The 23,208-nt window shown below is 43.1% G+C and overlaps 1 protein-coding gene across 6 annotated transcripts in view; it reads left to right on the forward strand.

The window, feature by feature from the left end:
* The window catches only part of VAV2 (vav guanine nucleotide exchange factor 2), a 456,873-nt gene that overhangs the window by 412,109 nt on the left and 21,556 nt on the right, over positions 1 to 23,208 (forward strand). For all 6 annotated transcript variants that reach the window (XM_078149967.1, XM_020981940.2, XM_078149968.1 and 3 more), the window contains exons 12-17: positions 5,737 to 5,823; positions 6,636 to 6,721; positions 9,459 to 9,591; positions 11,753 to 11,862; positions 12,849 to 12,950; positions 14,381 to 14,469. In XM_078149967.1, the coding sequence (XP_078006093.1) occupies positions 5,737 to 5,823; positions 6,636 to 6,721; positions 9,459 to 9,591; positions 11,753 to 11,862; positions 12,849 to 12,950; positions 14,381 to 14,469 (607 nt within the window). The remainder of the gene's footprint in view (positions 1 to 5,736; positions 5,824 to 6,635; positions 6,722 to 9,458; positions 9,592 to 11,752; positions 11,863 to 12,848; positions 12,951 to 14,380; positions 14,470 to 23,208) is intronic.

The raw sequence follows: 23,208 nt of genomic DNA on the forward strand, positions 1-23,208 counted from the left end.
ACACACACACACACACACACACACACACACACACACACACACACACACACACACACGCTCGCGCGCACACACACACACAGAGGCTGTGTGACCCTGGGTGAATCACTTAACCTCTCATTGCTCTAGGCAAATCTCTAAATCTGGAAGTTGCTGGGAGAGTGTGCACTTGCATTAACAAAGGAATTCTCTACCCTCCCAGGAAGTAAGAAGCCCAGTCCCTATCTCTCTATACATGGGTGGGTGAGCATGCTCTATGATACAGGAGAGGTAGTGTGGCCTAGTGGATAGAGAGTGGGCCTTGATTCAGGAAGACCCAGGTTCAGATCTAGATCTATGCCTCTCAAACACCCTGGCCACGTGACCAGCCTTTCAGTGTGGAACCCTCACCCCCACCCCAAGGCAACTCTCTAAGAAGACAAGTTACAGATAAGTCACTGATGTGAATCAGAAGATCTTTCCTCACCATGTATGGCCCCCACAGGTGAAATAACAGGTCTGGACTATGTATGGGGGTATGTATGTGTGTAGATTATAGATAGGAGTTATCAAGTGAGATTATATAGAATTCTTTGAAAGCTTTAAAGTGCTATATAAATGCCAGATATTATTGATATTATTATAATCCATTTTGCAAGGTCTCACATCTAGTGGGTGAGAGGTAGGATTTGAACCCATGTCCTTGGCCTCCACATGCAGTGCCCTTTCCCCTGCACCATTCATTCATTTACAATTCTGTGTCACTCTAGGCTATATAAAATGCTTACCTTACACTCTCCCTATGAAAGGGTTGTATGAGCATTTTATAGATGGGGAAATTGAGCATCTCTTAGAGAGATGAAGTGATTTGTCCACATTCTCACAGCTATTAAGTGCAAGAACCAGAATTTGAACCCGGATTTCCAGACCCCAAACCTAGCAACTTTTTCCAACTAATGATAAATAATGATTTTATTAGAGAACTACATAACAAAGTGTGGTGTAAGGTCTAAGCAGGAAGGTTTGTCCTGACCAGGAATAGAGGATCACACACTAGCCCTCTTGGGCCCAAGTTTCTCATCATTGTCAGTCAGTCCCAGAGATAGTTTATAAGTGGTTTAGTTCGCAGAGCACAGAATCACATTTCTTACTTTTTCTCTCCCTGCCACCCCTTTAGCCTGAAGTTCATCAGAAGAACTGAAATCAGCTTCAGTATCTGAAACCCTGTCTTCTTTGCATAAATACTTTTCCTTGACGGGCAGGTCTGGCCCCTGGATGTGTTTTTTCCCCTTCCCTTTGTTTCGATAGGATTCTATACCTCCTGTAAAAGACTTAATTTTGATTCACAGAAGCACCTGACTACTGCCCGACCTTTTAGAAGCTTCAGCCCTTTAGCTAAGAGAGAGAGATGTTTGGAGTCCTTTAAGTGAATGTTGTCTGAAAGATATTATGGTTTTATCCGACACTTTACAGTCTCAGCTATGAGGTCCCTTTGTTCGGACAAGTTCAGGGGCCCCTAGGCTGTGAAGGGAGATTCAAGTTGAATCCATTATTAAGAAAAAATAAATAAAAATTAAAGGCTTTGGAGAAGAGGGCGTGCGTGCGCGCGTGTGTGTCTGTGTGTGTGTTTTCAGTGTGGTGGAGAGACAATAACGATTCTGATTATGTTACTGCGGTGTAGAAGTCACGGAACTGTACTATTGGAAGGGACCTTGGGGTCATCTTGTCCAGCCTTCTCACTCCTCACAGGAATTCCCCTCTAGGACATCTCTGATGGGTAGCCACGCAGCCCGTGATTGAACAAACGGAGTGACCTGGGGTACCAGTCCTGCTTTGGGACCATGCCAGTTGTGTGAGATTTGAACTCGGATGCCACAGCTCCAAGTTTGTCACTCTCTTCAGTGCCCCAGAAGTCACTTTACAAAGAGGTGGTTTGATGGAGTATCTCTTCCTTATTTTGAGTGGCAATCTGCTTCCTTATGACTCCTACCCACTCACCCTCATTAGCCCCATGGGGCAGAATCACACAGCCACAGGAAAGGAAAGGACGATGACATAGGTTATCCAGTACAGCCCCTACCGGCTCAGGAAACTTCTGCAGTCCTTCTAAATCTAACCCTTTTCCCTGCGGGGCAGCACTACAGATAACTGAGGATGCTGAGTCTGTCCTTTCATGCCTGTGCTTCTTCAGACTCAACACCCCCCGGTTCTTCCAACTTTTGTCTGTAAGGCGGTAAGATCATAAGCCTAGGGCAGTGATGGACCTTAGATTCTGTCTAGCCCGCCTTCCTTGTTGTACAGAGGAGGAAACTGAGGTTCCAAAAAGTTAATTGACTAACTTAGGTTCACATAGCTCACCAAGCATCAAAAGTAGGATTTGAACCCTGGTCTTGCTGGCTCCAAGTCTAGCACTCTCTCCATGGTTACGTGACCTTTCTTCACCCCATTGGTCCTTCTGGAGTTGGTCCAGTCTGTCAGTAATTCTTTAAAAAAACGTGTCTTCCCGGGGCAGCTAGGTGGCACGGTGGATAGAGCACCGGCCTGGGAATCGGGAGGAGCTGAGTTCAAATGTGGCCTCAGACACTTATAGCTCTGCGATCCTGAGCAAGTCACTTAACCCCAATTGCCTCCAAAAAAAAAAAAGAAAGAAAAGAAAAGAAAACTTGCCTTCCGTAATTGAGCACAGTTCCCCAGATGTGGCCAAATCACCGGGCATTCACATGGCACTTCCCTTTGCGTGCTCCTCAGGTGCGCTTACCATGTAATATTGTGTATCACATCTATTCATCTGTCAACAGGTATTTGTTAAGGGGGTAGTGTGTGCCAGCATCTGTGCTAGGCACTAAGGCCACGAAGAAAGACAAAATGCAAGCCCTGCCCTCAAGGGACTTAAGAATTGTAGGAGGTTGAGAGGGGGCTAGGAACAACATGCAAAAATCTGTATTTGTGTTTTGTTCCCTTACTAGACTGTGAGTTTCATGAAGGCAGAGACTGTGTCCTATTTATTTTGTGTCTCACTCCTAATGCCTAGTATAGTGCTTTATACACAGACATTTAATAAATGGTTGCTGAATGAATGCCTGTCACCTCCATTGATCTGAACATTGTTGTTGTTTAGCTGTTTTCAGTCATGTCCAGCTCTTTGTGACTACATTTTGGGGTTTTCTTAGCAATACTGGAGTGATTTGCCATTTCCTTCTTCATCTCATTTTATATATGAGGAAACTGAGGCCATCAGGGTTAAGCGACTTGCCCAGGGTCACACAGCTAGTGAGTGTCTGAGGCCTGATTCAAACTCAGGTCTTCCTGACTCCAGGTCTGGCACTCTAGCCACCACGCTATCTAGCTGTCCTGATCTGAACATTAGACTTTTATTAATTCAGTCTAAGGTAGTATTAGCTTTTTTAGCAGCTGTTTCACTTTGTTGACTTATACCAATACTTCCTTATGTTCCTCACTTGAACTGCCAGCAAATTAGGCCCTCCCTTATGGTATAAACCATCTAGTTTCTAGGGCCTCTTTCATTGCTAAACCTCAGCCTATCATTAAGGCTTCTTCTCTGACTTTAAAATGAAAACCAGGAGAAAATACAATCTATAGGATCATAGGTTTAGAATAGAGAGGTACCTTAGAGGTCATGTAGTCCAACCTCTTCATTTTGTGAATGAGGAAAAAGGCCCAGAGAGGTTAAGTAACTTGTCCAAGGTTAACACAGGCAGTATGAGATAGAGCTGGGATTTGAACACAGGTCCTCTGAGTCCAAGATTAGTAGTGTTCTTTCTACTGCACCAAAATTCACAGCTCTCTTGTAGAATATTTCTTCTGTGCAGTTTAATAAGGTCCATATATCGTAAGCTATCTTGGCGCACTAGAAGTTCTGCTCAGAAACCTGAACAGGCAGGACAGACCCCTGGTGCGATAAGTGATGGGATTAGCTGGGTCCCGCCCCCAGGATGCTCAGTTGGCTATTTTTCCATTTGGTTACTTTTCTGGGAGTTCTGACAATTGCTTACCAGGATGAGCAATGTTGCCTTACGGATTTTACACTCAGGCCTTGCTGCCTTCTCCAGAGGATGAAATTAGATGGAATTGGTTGTATGCCCAGCTTGTCTGTAGCTGAATGAAAAGTCTGTGGGTCGGCTCTGCAAACTTTCCAAGGAAAGAATGTAGAATCTAAATTCTTGGTTGGACACAGTGCCCTCTAGTGTCAACCAGGAGATCTGCATCTGTGCCACACTTTCAGATGTGGTTTAATTCCACAAAAGCTTGTTTAATTCCCTGCTTGGTACCAGGCCTTGGTGTTTGTTGCTGAGCATACACACAAAGGTGATAGCACAGACTCTACTCTCAAGGAGATTATAATCTACTAGTCATTTTGATAAGGTCCTGCTGATTGTCAAATTAAATTCAGTGCCTGGAGTATACCCTGGAGTGACTTGGGAAAATTCAAGTCCCTTAAGGTTCACTGTCTTGCCCAAGGTCAGAGATGGTCATTCAAGAAAGTTTGTCTAGGTCCTCTGCTACTTATAAATGCTTCCCTCTACCTCCCACATGCACACATATCCTTTTAAGAATCTGATCAATCTTGGTGTTAATTTTGCAGCATTTTGTTTTAATTAAGCAAAAGTTCCCCTCCCCCCAGTTTTGCCTTGCACATACATAGTAGGTAGTTAATAAGTTTCTGTTAAGTTGAATTGATTTAAAATTTTGTGAGAATTTATACAGTGGGAAGATCCCTGGATCTTGTCAGGGGATTCTATATTCTAGTTTCCATTTAGTTCAGGGGAAGGGGTGCTAGGGTTGGAATCAAAAGATGAGAGTTAAAATCCTGACTCTGTCCCTTGCTGCCTCTGTAACCTTGGATAAGTCATTTCTTAACTTCTTAGAGTTAAGAAGACCTGGGTTCAAATCCTGCCTCAGAGACTTACTAAGTATGTGACCCTGGTCAAGTCACTTAACCTCTCAGCCTCCATTCCCTCACCTGTAAAATGGGAGTGGTAATAATAGCATCTACCCCACAGGATTGTTTGAGGATCAAATAAGCTAACATTCATAAAGATTTTGCTACATATGCAAATATATAAGTGATAGCTATTATTATTCTTCCAGATAACACTTTAAGATTATAAATTGGTTTTAAAAAAAAAAAGATACCAATCTCTATTTGTAAAAAGAATTCCTAATCAAGAGTTCCCTCTACTTCTGAAATCACAGGGCTGGGTAAGATGATGGGGAGAAGGAAGAAGAGGCAGAGGAGGAGGGTTAAAAGCAGGTTGGACTAGGTCAGAGGTGATAAATTCACAACCTGCTGAACCAGATTTAAAAGTAATTGGAAATGTTTAACAAAATAAACTAAAAATACAGTACAACATAGATAATGTTAATTTGTGATTTTCTAAGTTAATATGTGGCCCACAAGGATGCAGGGATCTATTTCTATTTGAGTTGGACACTGGACTAGCTGACCTCTGTGGTCCCTTCTTCTTCCTTTGAATCTGTGATGTTGTGAACTAGCAATGTGACCTCAACCAGTTGTCTCACTTCTCTACTTCAGTCTCTTCCTTAATAATTTGGGGATAATGATCCCTGTTCTACCTGCCTCACAAGCTTTCTATAGATAAGGATTAAGTCACACCGTGTGTATGAACATGCGTTGCAGAGCTAAAGACACCATTATTATGACATATTGTCAGGGGTTTATTTTTTTTTTCCCAATGTACCCAGACCATGCCAACTAACATCACTTTTGCCATTTTGAAGGACTTGGCGATGTACATAAATGAAGTCAAACGGGACAAAGAAACCTTAAAGAAAATCAGTGAATTTCAGAGTTCTATAGAAAACTTGGTAAGTCTGAATGGCTTTTCAATCACCCACAAAGCCTCCTTGGAACCAAAGCACAGACAGTGACAGTTATGACTTTGGTGAAAATGTAAATGTCAGCTCAAGACTAGGGAGGATGTTTTTGCCATGACTGTTTTTACTTTGGACGGAAGAAGAAGACAGTCTCTGTGGAAGGTTTGATGCTAGCCTAGCTCACATATCCCCCACTTCATTTCCCTCCCAAATCTGTCTGACGCACAGTATCTGTTTTTGATTTCATTTTGTTTTGCTGCGTTGGAAGCTGGGCAATTTTATACTGCGTATACATCCAGTGCTCCCCACAGCAGTGAGCTGTCATATGATATACAAGGCTATTTGTTGTTCTGCTCAGTGCTGACAAGTGCCTTTAGAAAACACACGTTGGTAGAAGACTCAGGCAGAGGTGGAAATATTTCACATTATTTGAGCACACTACTACACTGGAGGCTGATGGGTAATCTGGTCTGTTGCTGTATCCTGGAATTGTAAGCCATGTGGGTTATTAATGCCCCATCCACAGCTCTGCTCTGCCTAAGAACTCTCCAGGTTTGGATGAGCTTTTAGAGCTACGTGAAGCAATATGAGATAGGAGCTGCATCCTCAAAGGAGAAGAGAAAGGCTCTACTGCCTTTGTCTTCATATATCCCTTCATAGGATCTTCTCTGTCAGCCACTTCCCCTTGAAACCTTTCCTACTTGGGAAATTTTCAATCCTTTATCCTTTTTGAGATGGAATTCTAGGAAACAAAAAGAGTGAGTACCACTATGAGGCTCATGTTGTTTTCTCTTCTTTCCCAGCAAGTCAAACTGGAAGAATTTGGGAGGCCAAAGATTGATGGGGAATTAAAAGTTCGATCCATTGTAAACCATACCAAACAAGATAGGTGAGTTTACCACTAGGACAAGGGAAAGGCATGAGGGGCACGGATGGGAGGGAGCCAATAGGATCCCCCTAGAGCTAGACACTGAATGATACCTATCCCTACTACTTTGCAGTCTCCTTCAAAGGCTTACAGCATCCCTTAATTTCTCTGTGTAGCACCAAACACAGTGATCTGCACACAGGCGCCTAATAAATGGCTGTCAAATGAATAATTATCCACCCATACATCACTGTGAAGCAGATAGTGTAAATGCAAAAGTGAGTCTGAGAATTTAAGCCATTTGCCCCCAAATTACTCTACCTCCCAAGCTCTTATAGCTTTAAAGAAAACAAACAAACAAAGCTCACTAATCCAAAAAAGAGCGACTTGTTCACGTTCAGTCAATCAAGCAACCAACATATATTGTCTACACACCTACTATTCTTTATGGAGGATAGTAAAATTAGTAAGACATATAGTCTTAGAATTCCCTTCTCAGAGAAGGACTCTAGGTGGTAACAGTAGTAACTGTAGACAGTAGTAACAACAGACAAGGCATGTAGCACTTTGGAGCCTCACAACAACACTGAAATCGGTTCTACCGGGGCCACAACCCCCTTTTTACTGATGTGGAAACTAAAGCTTATGTAATTTTAAGTGACAAGATCACACAGGTGATAAATGCTGGAAGTAGGATTTGAGCTCAGGTCTTCCTGACTCCAAAACTAGTATTCTTTCCACTATATTATACATGAAATGATAACTCACAACACAGTCTGTGCTAAGAACTAAATGATTGGTAGTGAAAGGGAGTGACTTAGTTACCAATCTGAATCAGGGCTGTTGGAATTCCCAGTTTTTAAGTCTTTGAATGTTGTATTGGTCATCCTCAGATAGGTTCTATTATTAATTCTTTTTCCAACTTACCACCCTCCCCCCAGCCTTCTGTTGGGGAAAAAAAAAGAAAAGAAAAGAAGAACAAAATCCTTGTAACAAATAAGCATAGTCAAGCCACACCAATTCCCAACATTGGCCAAATACAAAAAATGTATGTTTCATTCTGCATCTTAAGTTCATCTTCTGATCTTTTAGTCAAGAAGGGAGTAGCATGCTTCCTCATTGGTCCTCAGGAGTCAACCAGCCATTGCATTGATCGGAGTTCTTAAGTCTTTCAAGGTCTCTGTCTTTGTAATGTTATTATGTCTTTTCTTTAGTGTTTACTTTCATTTTTTCAAATTCCTACCTTGGTCACGTACAGAAAATACGTGTATGTTTCAGTCTGCATCCTAAATCCATCGTCTGTGTCAGCAGGTGGGCAGGATATTGCATCACAAGTCCTCTGGAGTTCTGGTCGGTCGTTGTGCTGATCAGAGTTCTTGAGCCTTTCAGGTTGTTTTGTCCTTGTGATATTGTTGCTATTGGGTCAGTCGTTCTCCTGGTTCTGCTCACTTCACTCTGTATCAGTTCATGCAAGGCTTTCTCTGAACTTATCCCTTCATCATTCCTTCAGCACGATAATATTTCATTCCATTCTCATTCCATTATTTGCTCATCCATTCTCCAATCGATGGGTGACTCTCTAGTTCTCTGTCACTACAAAAAGAGCTGCTGTGAACATTTTGACGTGCTTTCTTCTCTCCAGATAGATTCCAGCCTCTAGTTTGATATTCGAATGACACCACTTATTTCACATGACTCCATGTTCTGGTCAGACTAGCCTGCCTGCTGTTCCCAAAGCTTGGCATTCCCTCTTCCTTACTGCATATCAACTATCTTCCATGCCTAAAAGACCCTTCTTTCTCATCTCTGCCTCTTATAAGCCTTAGCTTCCATCAAGGCTGAGAAGTCTCCAAGAAGGCTTCCCTGACTTCTCCCCACTCTGCCCTAGTTCTTTCTTCTTCCTCAAACCACCTTGTATTCACTTCTCTCTAACATGGCATCTCCCCACTGGTTTTTAAGCTTCTAGAGCATAAAGACTATTTTTCATCATCTTCATGTCCCTTGCCCCCAACACAGAGCCCTGCACATCACCTTTCATCTCGGCTATTGTCTCCTCTTTGATCTCCCTGACTCCTTCACCTCTCTAGGCCATCTCCACACAGCTGCCAGACTTTTCCTAAATTGCAGGTCTGATCCTATCACTCCCCTACTCAATAACTCCAGAGCCTCCCTATCACCTCCAGGATCAAATAGAAATGCTTATGTCTGACATTTAAAGCCCTTTACAACTTTACAACAACAAGGACCTCTCTTTTCAGCTTTATTATAAATTAGTCCCCTTCCTATACTCTATGGTCCAGGCACTCTGATCTCTTTTGCTGCTTCTGACACATAACACTCCATCTCTCATCTGTACCTTTGCATTGGCTGTCCCACATGCTTAGAACACACTCTCTCATCACCTCTACCTCTTAAGATGACTAGTTTCCTTCAAATCTTTGTTCACTTTCTGCATGAAGCCTTTTGATCTCCCCAGCTACTAACACCTTTCCCATCCCTCTTCAGTTATCTTGTGTTTATTTTGTTTATATTTTTCTATATTCCTATATGTTGTCTCCCTCAAGGAAATGCAAGCTCCTCAAGGACAGGAGCTATTGTACTTTTTGTCTTTGTGTCTCCAGGGCCTGGCCCATAGTAGGCACTTAATAATTAAGTGATGTTTGCTTGGTTGATAGTAGGCAGTCACTATTATGAATTAAATTGAATCTTTGGAATGGAAACCTCTCTGATCTTCCTCTTTTAAATCTCATGGAGGCAGGTATTTATTTTTGTTTGATAAAGTGGTGATTGTCTGTAAGAGGAAAGGCTACAGTTACGAGCTGAAGGAGATCATCGAGCTGCTCTTCCACAAAATGACAGATGATCCAATGAACAACAAGGACATCAAGAAGGTAGGCAGGTGCCCTTTATCCACGTGGGCATCCCTTATTTGTCTTTTGACTCCCCCTTCTTCACTCCCCTCCCCAGGCCCCTGAAATCATAAACTGCAATAATTTGAAGCTGGGAAGATGTTTAAAGGACCTCAAACCCAACCCCCTCATTTTACAAATGGGAAAAACTGGGACCCAGAAAGAGGAAAGTCTACATGGCTAGTTAGTAGCAAAGTCAAGATTAGACCCCAGAGGTTCTGAGTCTCAGTCTTCTTGGGGCAGCTTAAGTCAAGGATTTGGAATATTGGCTAATACTCAACAGTCTAGTAAGTGATTAGAATCAGTGGTTCATTTTTGCCTCTTTCTTTCTTTCTTTCTTTCTTTCTTTCTTTCTTTCTTTCTTTCTTTCTTTCTTTCTTTCTTTCTTTCTTTCTTTCTGAGAGGCAATTGGGGTTAAGTGACTTGCCCAGGGTCACACAGCTAGTGAGTGTTAGGTGTCTGAGGCCGGATTTGAACTCAGGTACTCCTGACTTCAGGGCCGGTGCTCTATCCACTGTGCCACCTAGCTGCCCCTTGCCTATTTCTTTCATGAAGAAACAAAGGGGACTACTTTGAGAGAAGGTAGCAGGGCAGAGGAAGTCTTCATTGAGTGTGCTTTTAGGCACCTGGTAGGACCAAGCTGGAATTGGCCCCTTCTGTTCTTTGCTTTGTAGATTTTGTTGCCTACAGTGGGATGGAATAAGGGGAGGGGGAAAGGGGTCGTTGAGGGGGAAAAGCCATAAGACTTTTTTCTCTTCTTTCTTTCTCTAATGGAAAGAGAACATGCACATTCTGCTTCCCTTTTTCTTCCTCTCCTTTAGTCACTGCCTCTACACCCTTGGCATGGTGCTGGTGCTCCCTGAGCTGCCAGTAGCAATCACTGACATTCTCATACCCCTTTTAGACATACTAAATACTTTCTTCACAGTGGTTCTTTAGGGGAGGTACCCAGTTTATCATTATCCCCACTTTCCAGATGAGGAAACAGGCTCAGAGAATTTACCCAGCTACTAAGCTACTAAGTTCTCTCAAGATTCTAGGTCCAGAGATCTTTCTGCTTTGCCCTGCTGCCTCTAATTTAAGTGCTACAGCATGTACATAACTGGCTTTTACATTTTAGAATTGGAAAGAACCATTACATAACCCCTAATCCTGTCTGTGCCACATAGAGCCCAGGGGACAGGGCCTGGCTCTGGCTTCTCCCAGATCCTCCATCCCTGTAACTACAGAGCACACCAGCCCTCAAATATAAGAGTATGCAATGACTTGGGGCTTTGCAGGAAATATGGGTAATCTGGGCTTTCTCTTGTAATAACCTTCTTCCCCCCACTTTTCCTCTTCTTAATGCTTTCTAGTCACATGGGAAAATGGTAAGCAACCAACCCTACACCTCTCTCCACTATCCCTGACTCTTGGGGACCCTGGTTGGTGTTCCCCTTTGGCTATTTGTATGCTCCCAGAGTGCTACAATCATGACTTAATGGTGGGGAGGGGTGTGTGAGTGTGGAGGGGAAGTGAGGGGGTGGGGGTTGTAGTGAGGAGATATTTCCCCATTAAGGTATGCTTAAAAATCCTCTTTTCCACGGGAGTTCTGGGAAAAAGCAGGGGCTTCAGGCTGCATTTCTTAGCTGAGCCTAAGATTTGGGATAGTGGTGTGTACCTAGATAGAAGCAGGGCAACATTTTAAACAGTGAGGCTGGCCCTGACTTCCCCACCTGCAGTGGGGTAGTCCTGACCTCAGGTAGTCTTTCTTCTTGATTTTTGACCTCAAAGAACAGTGACATTTTGGGTTCCACATCTGGGAAGTGAAAATAGGTGAGATGAAGAAGAACCCAGTGCCCTTTGGGCTTTGGTCACAGCTTGTTCCTGGAAGTTCAGCCCAGTGAGGATGAGTGAAAGGGGAGACATGCCATGCCTCTTCTTGGTTCTAACCAACCTGTATCTGATAAGGAGCATTTTGAGTTGAAGCCCTTGCTGGTACCAAGGAGTTTCCTCCAAGGTGGGGGCTGGGGGGACAGCTGTGGGGAGGTCACCTCAGTATGTTGGTGTCTAGAGAAAAGAACATAAGTTTAAAAAGAAGGGAAAAAAACCCCTACTTCATACCCAACTGAAAGAAGAAACCATTTCTTGTTTACCATTGCAGTGGTCTTACGGGTTCTACTTAATTCACCTGCAAGGGAAGCAGGGCTTCCAGTTTTTCTGCAAGACCGAAGACATGAAAAGAAAATGGATGGAGCAGTTTGAAATGGCAATGTGAGCACCATGAGGGCCAGCTGTCCCCAAGGGGGACTCCCACCAGTGTCCTCATCAGAATGTCCCAGTGCAGAATGCATTGGCCCCTCCCATTTTGACATGCTGAGTGGCATCTGGGGTGGGGAGAGGGTTCAGGGCAATGGAGAGCAGGAGGAGACAGGGTTCTGAAGATGGCCTTAAATTATTTTGAAAGCAGCATGTCTGCGTAAGGGACCTCCTGAAGAGACCATCTCTGAGAGTCAGACACTTCTAAAACAAACTCCACATGGGATGAGACATTCTCCTGGGATCACTATCTACCACAGGTTTTGGGGGTGGGTTTCAAACAAAGATGTTTATTTTAGCAGCTGTTATTGTCTAGCCAAAACCCCCTTTTCTGTAACTTTGGTAAATCTTTGCACATTTGATGAATAAGGGGGTGGAAATGCTGTCATAGTGAACTGTAAGGCTTTTAGGACTGGGTTCTTAAAGAACACAGGATCTTAGAGCTAGGAGGGGGTCTTAAAGCCCATCTAGCTTACTTTTCATTTTGCAAATGGGGAAACTAAAGCCCAGAGAGGGGAGGTAACTGGCCCAACACATAAGTTAGTGGTAGTCCTGGGATGAGAACCCCAGTCATCTGACAACCACCCACAGAAACATGTCTTGTTCCCTTTGGGGGCCAGGGGGTGCAGGAGGAAGTGTGAGGGATTTGGAGCCAGAGAAGCAACTGGATTGGAATCTGGGCTCTATCTGTGTGACCTTGGGCAAGCCATGTAACCCTTTGGAGTCTCAGTGTTCTTATCTATTTAAAAAAAATGAAGAGCCAGGATAGGATGGTCTTTAAGATGTTTTCCAGTTTTATGTCTGTAATTGGTTCATTCTCTGGGTCTTTTAGAAGTCAAGGAGCTCAAAAAGCCCCAAAAGGCAGGAATGACCCCAAGCCTGAGGAAGTGGGGGGCAGGGTATCACTCAGTGTGGCCTCTGTTCTCTTCCCCTTTTGTCAGGTCAAACATTAAACCAGAGAAGGCCAATGCAAACCATCACAACTTCCAGATGTACACGTTCGACAAGACAACCAACTGTAAAGCATGCAAGATGTTCTTAAGGTGAGAGGAGCCCCACACCTGCTAGATTCCCCCCACACCTGCCACGTCTTTGCCATGGCCCAGCAGAGCAGCAGCACGCCTCCACATTTAGCCTTTTTGCTCTGGATGATCAGAGAGAGCGTATAACTCACCGGGATGATTTGGGAGGAAATGAAAACTCATAGATTTAGAGCTAGAAGAGACCTTAGAGTTCTTTTATCCCAACTCCTTCCTTTCAACAAATGAAAAATTGATACCCAGAGAGGTTAGGAGACTTGCCAAAGGAGATAAATAGCAGAGTCAGGATTTGAACTCAGGCTCTCTGAATCTAGGTGGTGCAATGGATAGAGCACTGGGCCTGGAGTCAGGAAGATTCACCTTCGTGAGTTCAAATCTGGCCTCAGATACTTGCTAGCTGTGAGACCGTGGGAAAGTCACTAAACCCTGTTTGCCTCAGTTCCTCATCTGTGAAATGAGCTGCAGAAGGAAAGGACAAACCACTCCAGTATCTTTGCCAAAAAAATCCTAAAATGGGGGCATAGAGAATTGGACATGACTGAACAACAACAATCTCTGAATGTAAATCCAGTGCCCCTTCCGCTGTACTACAGCTCGGCTCCACCACGCAAATTTCCCAGCAGAAGACTTTGCAAAGTGGAGTCACTCCTCTACTTAAAGTCACCTTCATGCAAAATTGTTCATTGCTCCTCTTCTGTAGGCTTTAAAAAAAATTGTTTTTTGAAAGGAAACATTTCTTCATGGCAGTGATGCCAAATTTTAAATTCTCCACCCTGAGGGAGTGTGTCCTTGAGCTAAAACACTGTCTGGACTGCTATAAGGTTAGTTTAAAAATAAATGCATCCATTCATTTGGGAGATATTTATTGAGAATCCACTGTGTGCTCATAACTCTGCCAGCCCTGACCTCAAGGATTCAGGGCTGGGCTTTGATGGAGGGGTAGAATTTAGACAGGCAGAGAGGAAGAAGGAGGAGGGCCGGTATTCCTGATAGAAACATAGCCAGGAGCTGAGATGCAAGGCTGGGAATGGAAATAGCATTTGAGAGTGGGTGGGTGTGGTTGAGGCCAGTAAGTAGACCTGCTTGGTTGGAGACAAGTTTATGGAGGGATCGTTTATGGATAGGATCATAGGTTTAGAGCAAGAAGGGATCTTAAAGGTCAACTTATCCAAACCCCTCATTTTACAGATGAGGAAACTGAGGCTCAGATAAGCTGACTTGCTCAGCTGGTTTGGGGAACAATGGGAGATAATCATGGAAGACATAGATTGTAGTCAAATTGTAGAGAGTCTTGTAGAATGCCAGATTGAGGAGTTTGGACTTGATCCCTGTAGGCAAGGGAGAACTTTGTAGAAGATTTCTAAGCAAAACCCAGAGGCAAAAGCAAAGTCTCATTTTTTTTCCTTCCCTTTTTTCCCCATTTGCTTGTTCAGGGGGACTTTCTATCAAGGCTATCTTTGCACTAAATGTGGAATTGGGGCACATAAAGAATGCTTAGAAGTGATTCCACCCTGCAAAATAAGTAAGTAATCTGAGATTCTCTACTCCCTTCCTTCCTTCCTTCCTTCCTTCCTTCCTTCCTTCCTTCCTTCCTTCCTTCCTTCCTTCCTTCCTTCCTTCCTTCCTTCCTTCCTTCCTTCCTTCCTCCCTCTCTCTCTCTCTTTCCCTGTCCTTCTCTCTCTCTCTTCCCTCCCTCCTTTCCTCCCCCAGCCTCCCTCCCTTCTCCTCTTTTCTCCCTCCTTTCTCTCTCTTCTCCTCTCCTTTCTCTTTCTCTTCCTCTACTTCCCTCCTCTTTTTTCCCTTTTCCCCTTCCTTCCCAATCTATGTTTTTCAAAAGTTTATCAACTTGAAATAATTATGGAACCACTCTGCTTCCACAGCCCCTTCTGACCTCTTCTTCTGTGTGATTTGCTTTCAGATTTTTTTTTTATTACTTTTGTTATTATTGTTGTTGTTGTAATTTACGTTGTTGTGGTCAGTGTCTCTGTTGTCCAGGGTTTGCTTTTATTCCCTCTGGACAAATCTTCCCATATTATTTGTATTTTTCATATTTGTCAAGTGAATCTAGTCTTCAGATTCCACTTCTGCAGGGCCATGGGCTGGAATACAAAAAGAAGGCAGTTACCTTCAGGCAAATCTTCCTCTCAGAAGGCTTTGCAGTCTTACCTACCTACTGAAATCCCTCTCCACCCCCAGAAACCCCAAGTTTACTCACTTCCTGGCCAGTTCTCCAGGATGGGGAGGAGAATAGGCAGGCCACATTTAGAAACAGTATGTATTTCAGGAGAGAGACCTAGTATATTTAGGTGGGGTGGGGAGCAACGGGGCTCTGAAGGCTCCTTATGACTGCTGTGTTTGTTCTTGGAAGGTGTGGATTCTGTGAGGAAAGGAAAGCTTTAGCCTTGTTTTGTAGTGACCCCTGCTGGCCATATTTATTATTAATAATAATTACAGTAAAGAGTTGCAACCCAAACCAAATTTCTAGGAACCTCATTGGGGTCTGGGACTATAACATCTTCAAAGTCCTGTACTTTCATCCACCCCTGTGCCCTCCATCTACCTATGCAGATTGCAACCCATCTATACTTTAGAACAGTATTGTTGAGGTGCTGCTTGCCAATGGATTCATTCTTCACTCCACCCCACCCTACCCCACCCCCAATCTAATGAACCTTTATAAAGAGCCTGTTATTGGGATCAAGGGAATAGAGATTTTAACAGTTGAATGTGGAAAGGAAGTATATTCCAAGCATGGGGGACAGCCTATGCAAAGTCAGTGAAAAAACATTTATTAAATTCCTTCTATGTGCTAGATACTATGTTAAATGTGAGGAATATAAAGAAAGTCAAATATATACTCTCAAATAGGTAATAGACAAATGGAGGAGACAGCATGTAAACAACCCTGTACAAATATAATATATACAGGAGGCATGAGAAATAATCTTAGACAGAAGGTACTAGCATTAAGTGAGGCCTTCTTGCAGAAGCTAGAATTTCAGCCAAGACTTTAGAAAGCCAGGAAGCAGAGGCAAGGCTGGAGAGAATTCCAGGTGTGGGCGATAGCCATAGAATGCACGGAGCCCGGAGGTGAGATGTCGTCTTCAAGGAAGAGCAAAGAATCCAAGGGTCACTGGCTTGTAGAGTATGTGGATGGAAGAAAAGTATAAGAAAATTAGAAAGGTAGGAAAGAGCCAGGTTATGAAGGGATTTAAAAGCCAAACAGAGGATTTTATATTTGATTCTGGAGGTAATAGGGAGTTACTGCAGATGGGGGTGGGCGTAGCTGGCCCATGTTGATGTGGCCAAGCTTTTGTTTTAGGAAGTTCACTTTGATAGCTGAGTGTAGGATGGCCTGGAGTAGGGAGTGACTTGAGGCAGGGGGATTAAGCAGAAAGCTATTGCAAGTGGTCCAGGCATAAGTTGATGAGGGCATGTATTAGGGTGGTTGCTATGTTAGAGAAGGGAGTACATATAAGAGTTTTACAAAGGTAAAATCAGCAATACTTGATGACAGATTGAATATGGGGGATAAGAGAGTGAAGAGTAAAGGATGACATGTAGATTAGGAGCCTGAGTGATTGATAAGATGGTAGTACCCTCAACATTAATAGGAAAGTTGGGAGGCAGAAAGGGAGGGTTTGAGGGAAAAGATAATGAGTTCAGTTTTGGATATGTGAAGTTTAAGATGGCTATGGGGCATCCAGTTCTAAGTATCTAGTAGAGTCTACTGAGTAGACAGTTGGAGATGAGAAACTGAAAGTCAGGTGAGAGCTTAGGCTGAGCAAATGGATCTGAAAATCATCAGCAAATACTGTATTTGAATCCATAGGAGCTGGTGTGCACCAAGTGAAGTAGCATAGAGAGAAGAGAAAAGGGCCCAAAACAGAATCTTGGAAGATATCCACAATTAGGAGCCATGACCTGCATGAAGATCCAGCAAAGGAGATGCAGAAGAAATGGTTCAATAGGTAGCAGGAAAATCTAGAGAAGAGGATGATCAGTAGTGTCACATGCTGCGAAGGGGTCAAGAGGGAGGAGAACTGAGAGAAAGCTGTTTGATTTGTCAAAATGAGATCACTGATAACTTTATAGAACAATTTTAGTTGGGGTGGTTGGAAGCTAGACTGCAGAAAATTAAGAAGAGAATGAGAGGAAAGGAAGTGGAATCATTGATTGTATATATTTTTTTCCCAAGAAATTTAGTTATAAAATATGTTTAATAGGAATGTATATGTAGAGCCTAAATCAGATTGCACACCATCTTGGGGAGGGAGGGGAGAAAATTTTAAAGCTCAAAAGTGTATGGAAGTGATCGATAAAAACAAACAAAAAAAGAGATTTACATGATAACTTTGTTGTATATTTAAAGGGAATAGCAAGTTGTACATAGTAGATTTACAGTTTCATGTGCAATCATCTTTTTTATTATACTATGGAAATGCTTGTTTTATTCCCCAAACTAAAAATAAAATTAATTAAAAAAGAAAAAAAAAGAAATTTAGTCACAAAATAGAATGATAGCTAGTGGGAATGGACAAGTCAGATGGGGTTTTTTAAGAATAGGGGAGATATGAGCATGTTTGTGGAAACAGGGAAGCAGCCAGTAGTTGAGAAGTGATTAGAGATAGTGAGAAAGTGGGGATGATAGAAGGAACAATCTTTTGGAGAAAATGGGATGAAGTGGGATCATATGTACATATAGAAGGGTTTGCCTTGGTAAGGAGTAGGACCATCTCTTTATGTGAGACAGGCGTGAAAGAAAAGGTAGAAAGAAGAAGAAAGAAAGAAGAAAGAAGAAGACATCTGAGTGATGAGATGAAAAGGAGGGGAGAACAGGGAGCCTTTGGTGATGGCCTCAATTTTTCAGTGAAATATGAGGCAAGATTCTCAAATGAGGAGTGGGGGTGGTTAGGGAGATTTGAGGAGGAATGAGTGGGTTAGTGAATCAATTAAGGAAGTGTAAAAAAGTTGTTTTAGTGAACTGAGGATCAGTTGGGATTACATAACAAATTTTTAGTGTTCTCCATCAGCCATTTCCTACTTTTCTCCAGCTTTTGCTCAGAAGCACATGAATTGGAGTGAAGGTGGTAAATGGTGGGAGTAATCCAAGGCTGGTCTTTGGCAGGGACAGATCAATGATAGGCATGGGAGTTAAGAATAAAAGATAGTACAGAATTGGCTGGTTTCACCAAAGGTCAAGGTGGGAAAGAGAGATGAACATTGCCAAGACAGTACTAATGGCCTGGGAAAGAACCAGGCTGTGGGAGGATTGGATATCACCATAAGCTCAAATAACAGAGTTAGGGGTTATAAGGCAAAAGGGAAAGATAAAATAGGATATTATGATTAGGTAAATGAATTTCTGAGTTCATGAATGTGAAAGTGGACCACTTCTGAGTATCCCAAGGTCAAGGATATGACCTTCTCTGTAGCTAAGGGAAGGATGTATGGTCATAGGAGTTGTGTAAATTAAGAAACTAGGAAGTTAAGCTGTTTGAAGATATATCAGTATGTATGTTAGAGGATCTGTAGTATGAGAGTCATAATTGAGGAGGAGACAGACACTGAGATCACTGTTGTAGGAAGGAGACTGTCCTGAGGGTAGATAACAGCTACCAGAATTTTGATTTGGTGATCAATATGAGTCAAATGAACCTCAAAAGAGGAAAGGTTACTAAGAAATGGTAGTAGAAGGCAAGTCTAAAAGTGATAATGGGGGGGAGCAAGGAGCATATCTACTGCCAGATAGAGGGATATAAGAGTTAGTGTAACCAGTGCTGGCTAGGGTAGCCAGGGACATAGGGTCCTCAGAAGGGAGCCATGTCTCATCAAATGCCAGAAGGTGGAAGGAATGAGAAAGAAAATGGTTGAAAATGAAACAAAGTTTCTTAACTATGGAACAGGCATAGAGCATAGTGGAAAGAGCGGATAGATCTGCAATGGGACATTAGCGTGGTTAGGTGGCGGGGTGATGAGAATAAGGCAGTGGACATTGGGGTTTGAAGACCAGGGTTTGTGGTTCAAAATCATTGGGATGGAGAGAGTAAGATGGGTTGGAAAGATACTAACTATTGATAAATGTGTTCAGACAGATTATTATCTCCAGGGGGCCTGGTAACCATTGTGGAGGTAGAGAAGGCTGGCAAGGGGAGGCATTAAACTTGTGATGGCAAGTGAACCACGCGGCCCATAGCTTCAGATTGGAACTAGATTACGAAGGGCTTTAAATGCTGCGCTAAGGAATTTGTATTTTATTCTAAAGGAAATAAGTAGGAAGTCATTGAAACTTCTTGAACAGGCAGGTGACGTGGTCAGACTTTGTGCTTTAGGAAATCAGCCTTCTGGTGAAATCGTTTATGTCCTTAACAGCGTGCCTGGCACTGTGTGGGTATTTGATAAATGCTTGTGGTTGGTTGATTATTTAGGCTGCTCCTCAGAAGGCACAGTTTCCTGTAGCCCTATTTTTAAAGTCATTTTAGCTTGATTAGGCATACTCCACTCCTGCAGCTTCTGAGAACTCCAGGTCACCTCTGTGCCACAGTTAGGTGTCAGAAGAGGACTTGAATGGGAGGTAAATCATCACGGCCCTCCTAGCTTATATTTGTATAATGCACTCTGCATACATTATCTCATTTGATCCATGTAACAAGGGAGTACAGAAACTGAGGCTCAGAGAAATAAAGTGAGGTCAGTTAAGGTCACACAGCTGGTGTGATAGGATGGATTGGAGCTCAACCCGAGATCTTCTGACTCCATCTCCAGAGCTTTTTCCAACATACTACTGAGTCAGGTGTTCAGAGCTAGAAGGATTTTAGGGAATCTAGTCCAGTTGCTTGATTTTCTAGGTAAGGGAACTGAGCCCAGAGAGTAAAAATGACCAGCCCAGATAGCAAGGTAGTATCACAACCACGACTGGAAGTCAGGCCTCTTGACTCCTGATCCGGTGCTCTTCGCTCTACCATGCCTTTTATCTCCATGCCCAAAGTATCATGCTGATATCACACTATTTATCTCCATGCCCCAAATTTCATGCTAAGGAGGCTAAGGGGCTAGATTTTAGCCCATTTGCAGGGGATTGTGGGGATTCACCATTCTCTATTCCATTTTCCCTTCAGGGTATGGATGGGTGACCTGAAAGAAGGCAAAAAGTGTCTGCTCCTCATAAAGTAGCTGTAGTCCTGGGACAGAAGCCTTCATGGAGAGCAGGCCTTATGTAGGGTATACTGGGAAGAAGTGTCTCTTGCTTCTCTGGGAGTGCCTGAAATTCCAGCATTAGAGATTTATTCTTTTAAGGCCGAATGATTTTTTTTCCTTAAAATTTAGAGCTGAAAGGAACCCAAGATAAGAACTAATTCAACACTCCACCACCATTCCCTTCCCCTTTTTTTTTAATTGAAGAGGAGAGAGGTTATGTGACTTTCCCAAAGTCACACAGTTAATAAGTGGCAGCACTAGGGTTTAATACTAAATCTTCTGACTCTTTCCATCTATAAAATAGAGGTAATAACACTGTATCATGGGGAAGAGTCCCCTAATAACAGCAGTTCACAGTTGCAGAACATGCTGTAGAGGATGGAGGGAAAGGCATGGGATGGGAGAATCCCCATTCTGTGGTGAAGAAGGTATGGGTGGGTTGCAATGTGCACATGTGGTGGGACTGCGCATACCAAGGAGATCATAGATCCACCGCGTTGTTATATAGCACTATACAGTCTAGAGCAAAACATTATCTTGTTGAAATAGCCCTGCCCTTGGACATGGTGACACCTGCTATTAGTTAATCACTGGGTAGGGTATTCCTTGACAGACGACTGAGAACATAAGCAGCTGCAGAAGAAATGGGGAGAGAGGCAGAATAAGCATTTATTAAGTGCCTGATATGTTCTGAGTACTATAATAAGTACACAGGACCCAGGAGGGTTTATTGTTAGAGGACCAAATGGCTTCCATAAACATTTTGGTCTAGACAAGGTAATATGGCAATATGCTCGATGTCCAGGGCCTTAGCTAGACCAATAGGCTTCCTAACCAGTATCACCAGTCAGTGTCATGGCCTCAGGGTGGCAGCAGTAAATGTTTAACAACCAGCTCTCTGAAAAGTATGACATACTCCTAAGGTTAATCTATGTAATTAACATTTTTTCTGTCTGTTTCTTAAGTCGAGACAATCAGCAAAATAATAAATCAAACCGTAATCTGTAGCATTTTCTGATTTCCAGGATGTAAATACTCCCAAAGAAAATGAAACAATCCACTCATTGGCTGGTTCCAGCACACCCCTAGTCCTACCAGTCCAGCTTGGCCCCAGCCACAGGGACAAACCCAACAAACACTCTACGTCCGTTTGTCTCCCTCCTTTTCTCTGTACATGGTCCTCCATCTCTGAACTTGGAGCATTTTCCCTGGATGTGCCCCACATCTGGGATGCTCTCCCACATCATCTGTAATTCCTGACTTCCCTGGCTTCCTTCAAGTTCCATCTAAAGCCCCACCTTCTCCAAGAATCCTTTCCCAGGCCTCCTTAGCCCCAGAGACTATCCCCGGTTTTCTTGTCTGTATCTTTGCATGGTTGTGCACGTGTTTTCTCCTTCCTTAGACTGTGAGCTCCTTGAGAGCAGGAACTGTCTTGTGCTTTTCTTTGTATTCCCAAAGCTTTGCACAGTACTCAGCACACAGTAAGTACTTAATAAATGCCTGTTGCCTGGCTGACCCTGGAAGCCTAGCCCTTAATTCTTAGAGATATTTTTATGACATCTCCATAATACAGTTATAGAGTACACATTTACCAAGCCACAGCTGGATTCTCTAGGCAAATATTGGCCTTGGAGCCTAAGATAGGACAGGACAGAGGAAGGGAAAAGCAAGAAAAAGTGACAGTGATGATGGTGATGATAATAAGAGCTGGCATTTATGTAGCACATTACATTTTATTTACAAAGTACTTTATATAAGCTACCTCATTAGATCCTTACAGGAGACCAGTGAGGTAGATGCTGTTAGTGTCCCCATCTTACAGATGAGGGGATTGATGCTGAGAGAGGTTAAATACCTTACCCAGAGGTAAGACTTGAATCAGTCTATCAACAAGCATTTATTAAGTGCCTACTGTGTGCCAGATGCTATCTTGGAATTGGAGATATGAAGACAAATATGAAACAGGCTCTGCTCTCTTAAGAATTTCTGACACTCTGGGCCATATCACTTCTCTGTGATCCGGAGGGTAGAAGGTGTAGTCTGAGGACTGGCGTCATGTGGTGGGAACACATAGAACCAGCTCCGAGTTCAAATTCAGGCTCTGACATTTATAAATATCACACCATGGGCCAGTGATTTCATTTCTCTGAGCCTCAGTTTCCTCATCTTTATTTATATTTTTATTTGCTTTTTTGGAGGCAAAGTTAAATGACTTGCTCAAGGTCACACAGCTAGTGTCTGGGACCCGAATTTGAACTCAGGTCCTCCTGATTCCAGGGCTGGTGCTCTATCCACTGCACCACCTAGCTGCCCTCCTTCCTGTCTTTAGAATAAGGGTAATGATATTTGAATTACTTAACAAGGTTGTTGTGCGTAATGCTCTTCATAAGCCTTCAGGCTATAGAAATATGAGTTTGGGCTTTGTCTGTTTAGATTAGTCAACCCACAACTCTGTATTGAGCTCCTCCTGGGTCCTCCTGCGAGGCACAGTGAGGGATATAGAAGAAACAGAGGGTGTAGACCTTGCCCTTTAAAGAGCTTACAATCCAGATAAAACAATTGGGCCACCAACACAGTAGAGAGTGTAAGAAGCATTTGGTCCTGTTCTTCATGAGTTAAAGAGTAGAGGGAAGGTAGTTGTGTTTTGGCTGGGGAGAGAGGAAGAGAAACACTGAGGACCAGAGGAACTGGGGAAGACTACACAGAAGAGCTGGAACTTGATCTGGTCCTTCAAATGTGGATAGGATTTGGCTGGGTACAGAGATGGGAAGCGTTTCCAGACAGGGAGGCACAACATGAGCAAAGGTGTGGAGGGGGAAGAAGTGTGATCAGGGAGACTAGAAGGCAGAAGTTTAGGGAGATAAAGGCCAAGAGGGGATAAGATAGAAGCCTTTAAACTCATTGAAGGCATGGAAAAAAGAGAGTATGGCTTTGTTCACCACATTCCAGATGCTAGAACTGTGTGTACCTGAGAGCATTATGTGAGATAATTTTGAGAATCTCTCCCCTGCCCCCCATAAGATTTCTCACAATAGAGAGTAAACTTATAGAACTTATTACCATG

This window comes from Phascolarctos cinereus, unplaced genomic scaffold, assembly GCF_003287225.1.
Source record: "Phascolarctos cinereus isolate Bilbo 61053 unplaced genomic scaffold, phaCin_HiC Scaffold_2;HRSCAF=192, whole genome shotgun sequence".
Classification (NCBI taxonomy): domain Eukaryota; kingdom Metazoa; phylum Chordata; class Mammalia; order Diprotodontia; family Phascolarctidae; genus Phascolarctos; species Phascolarctos cinereus.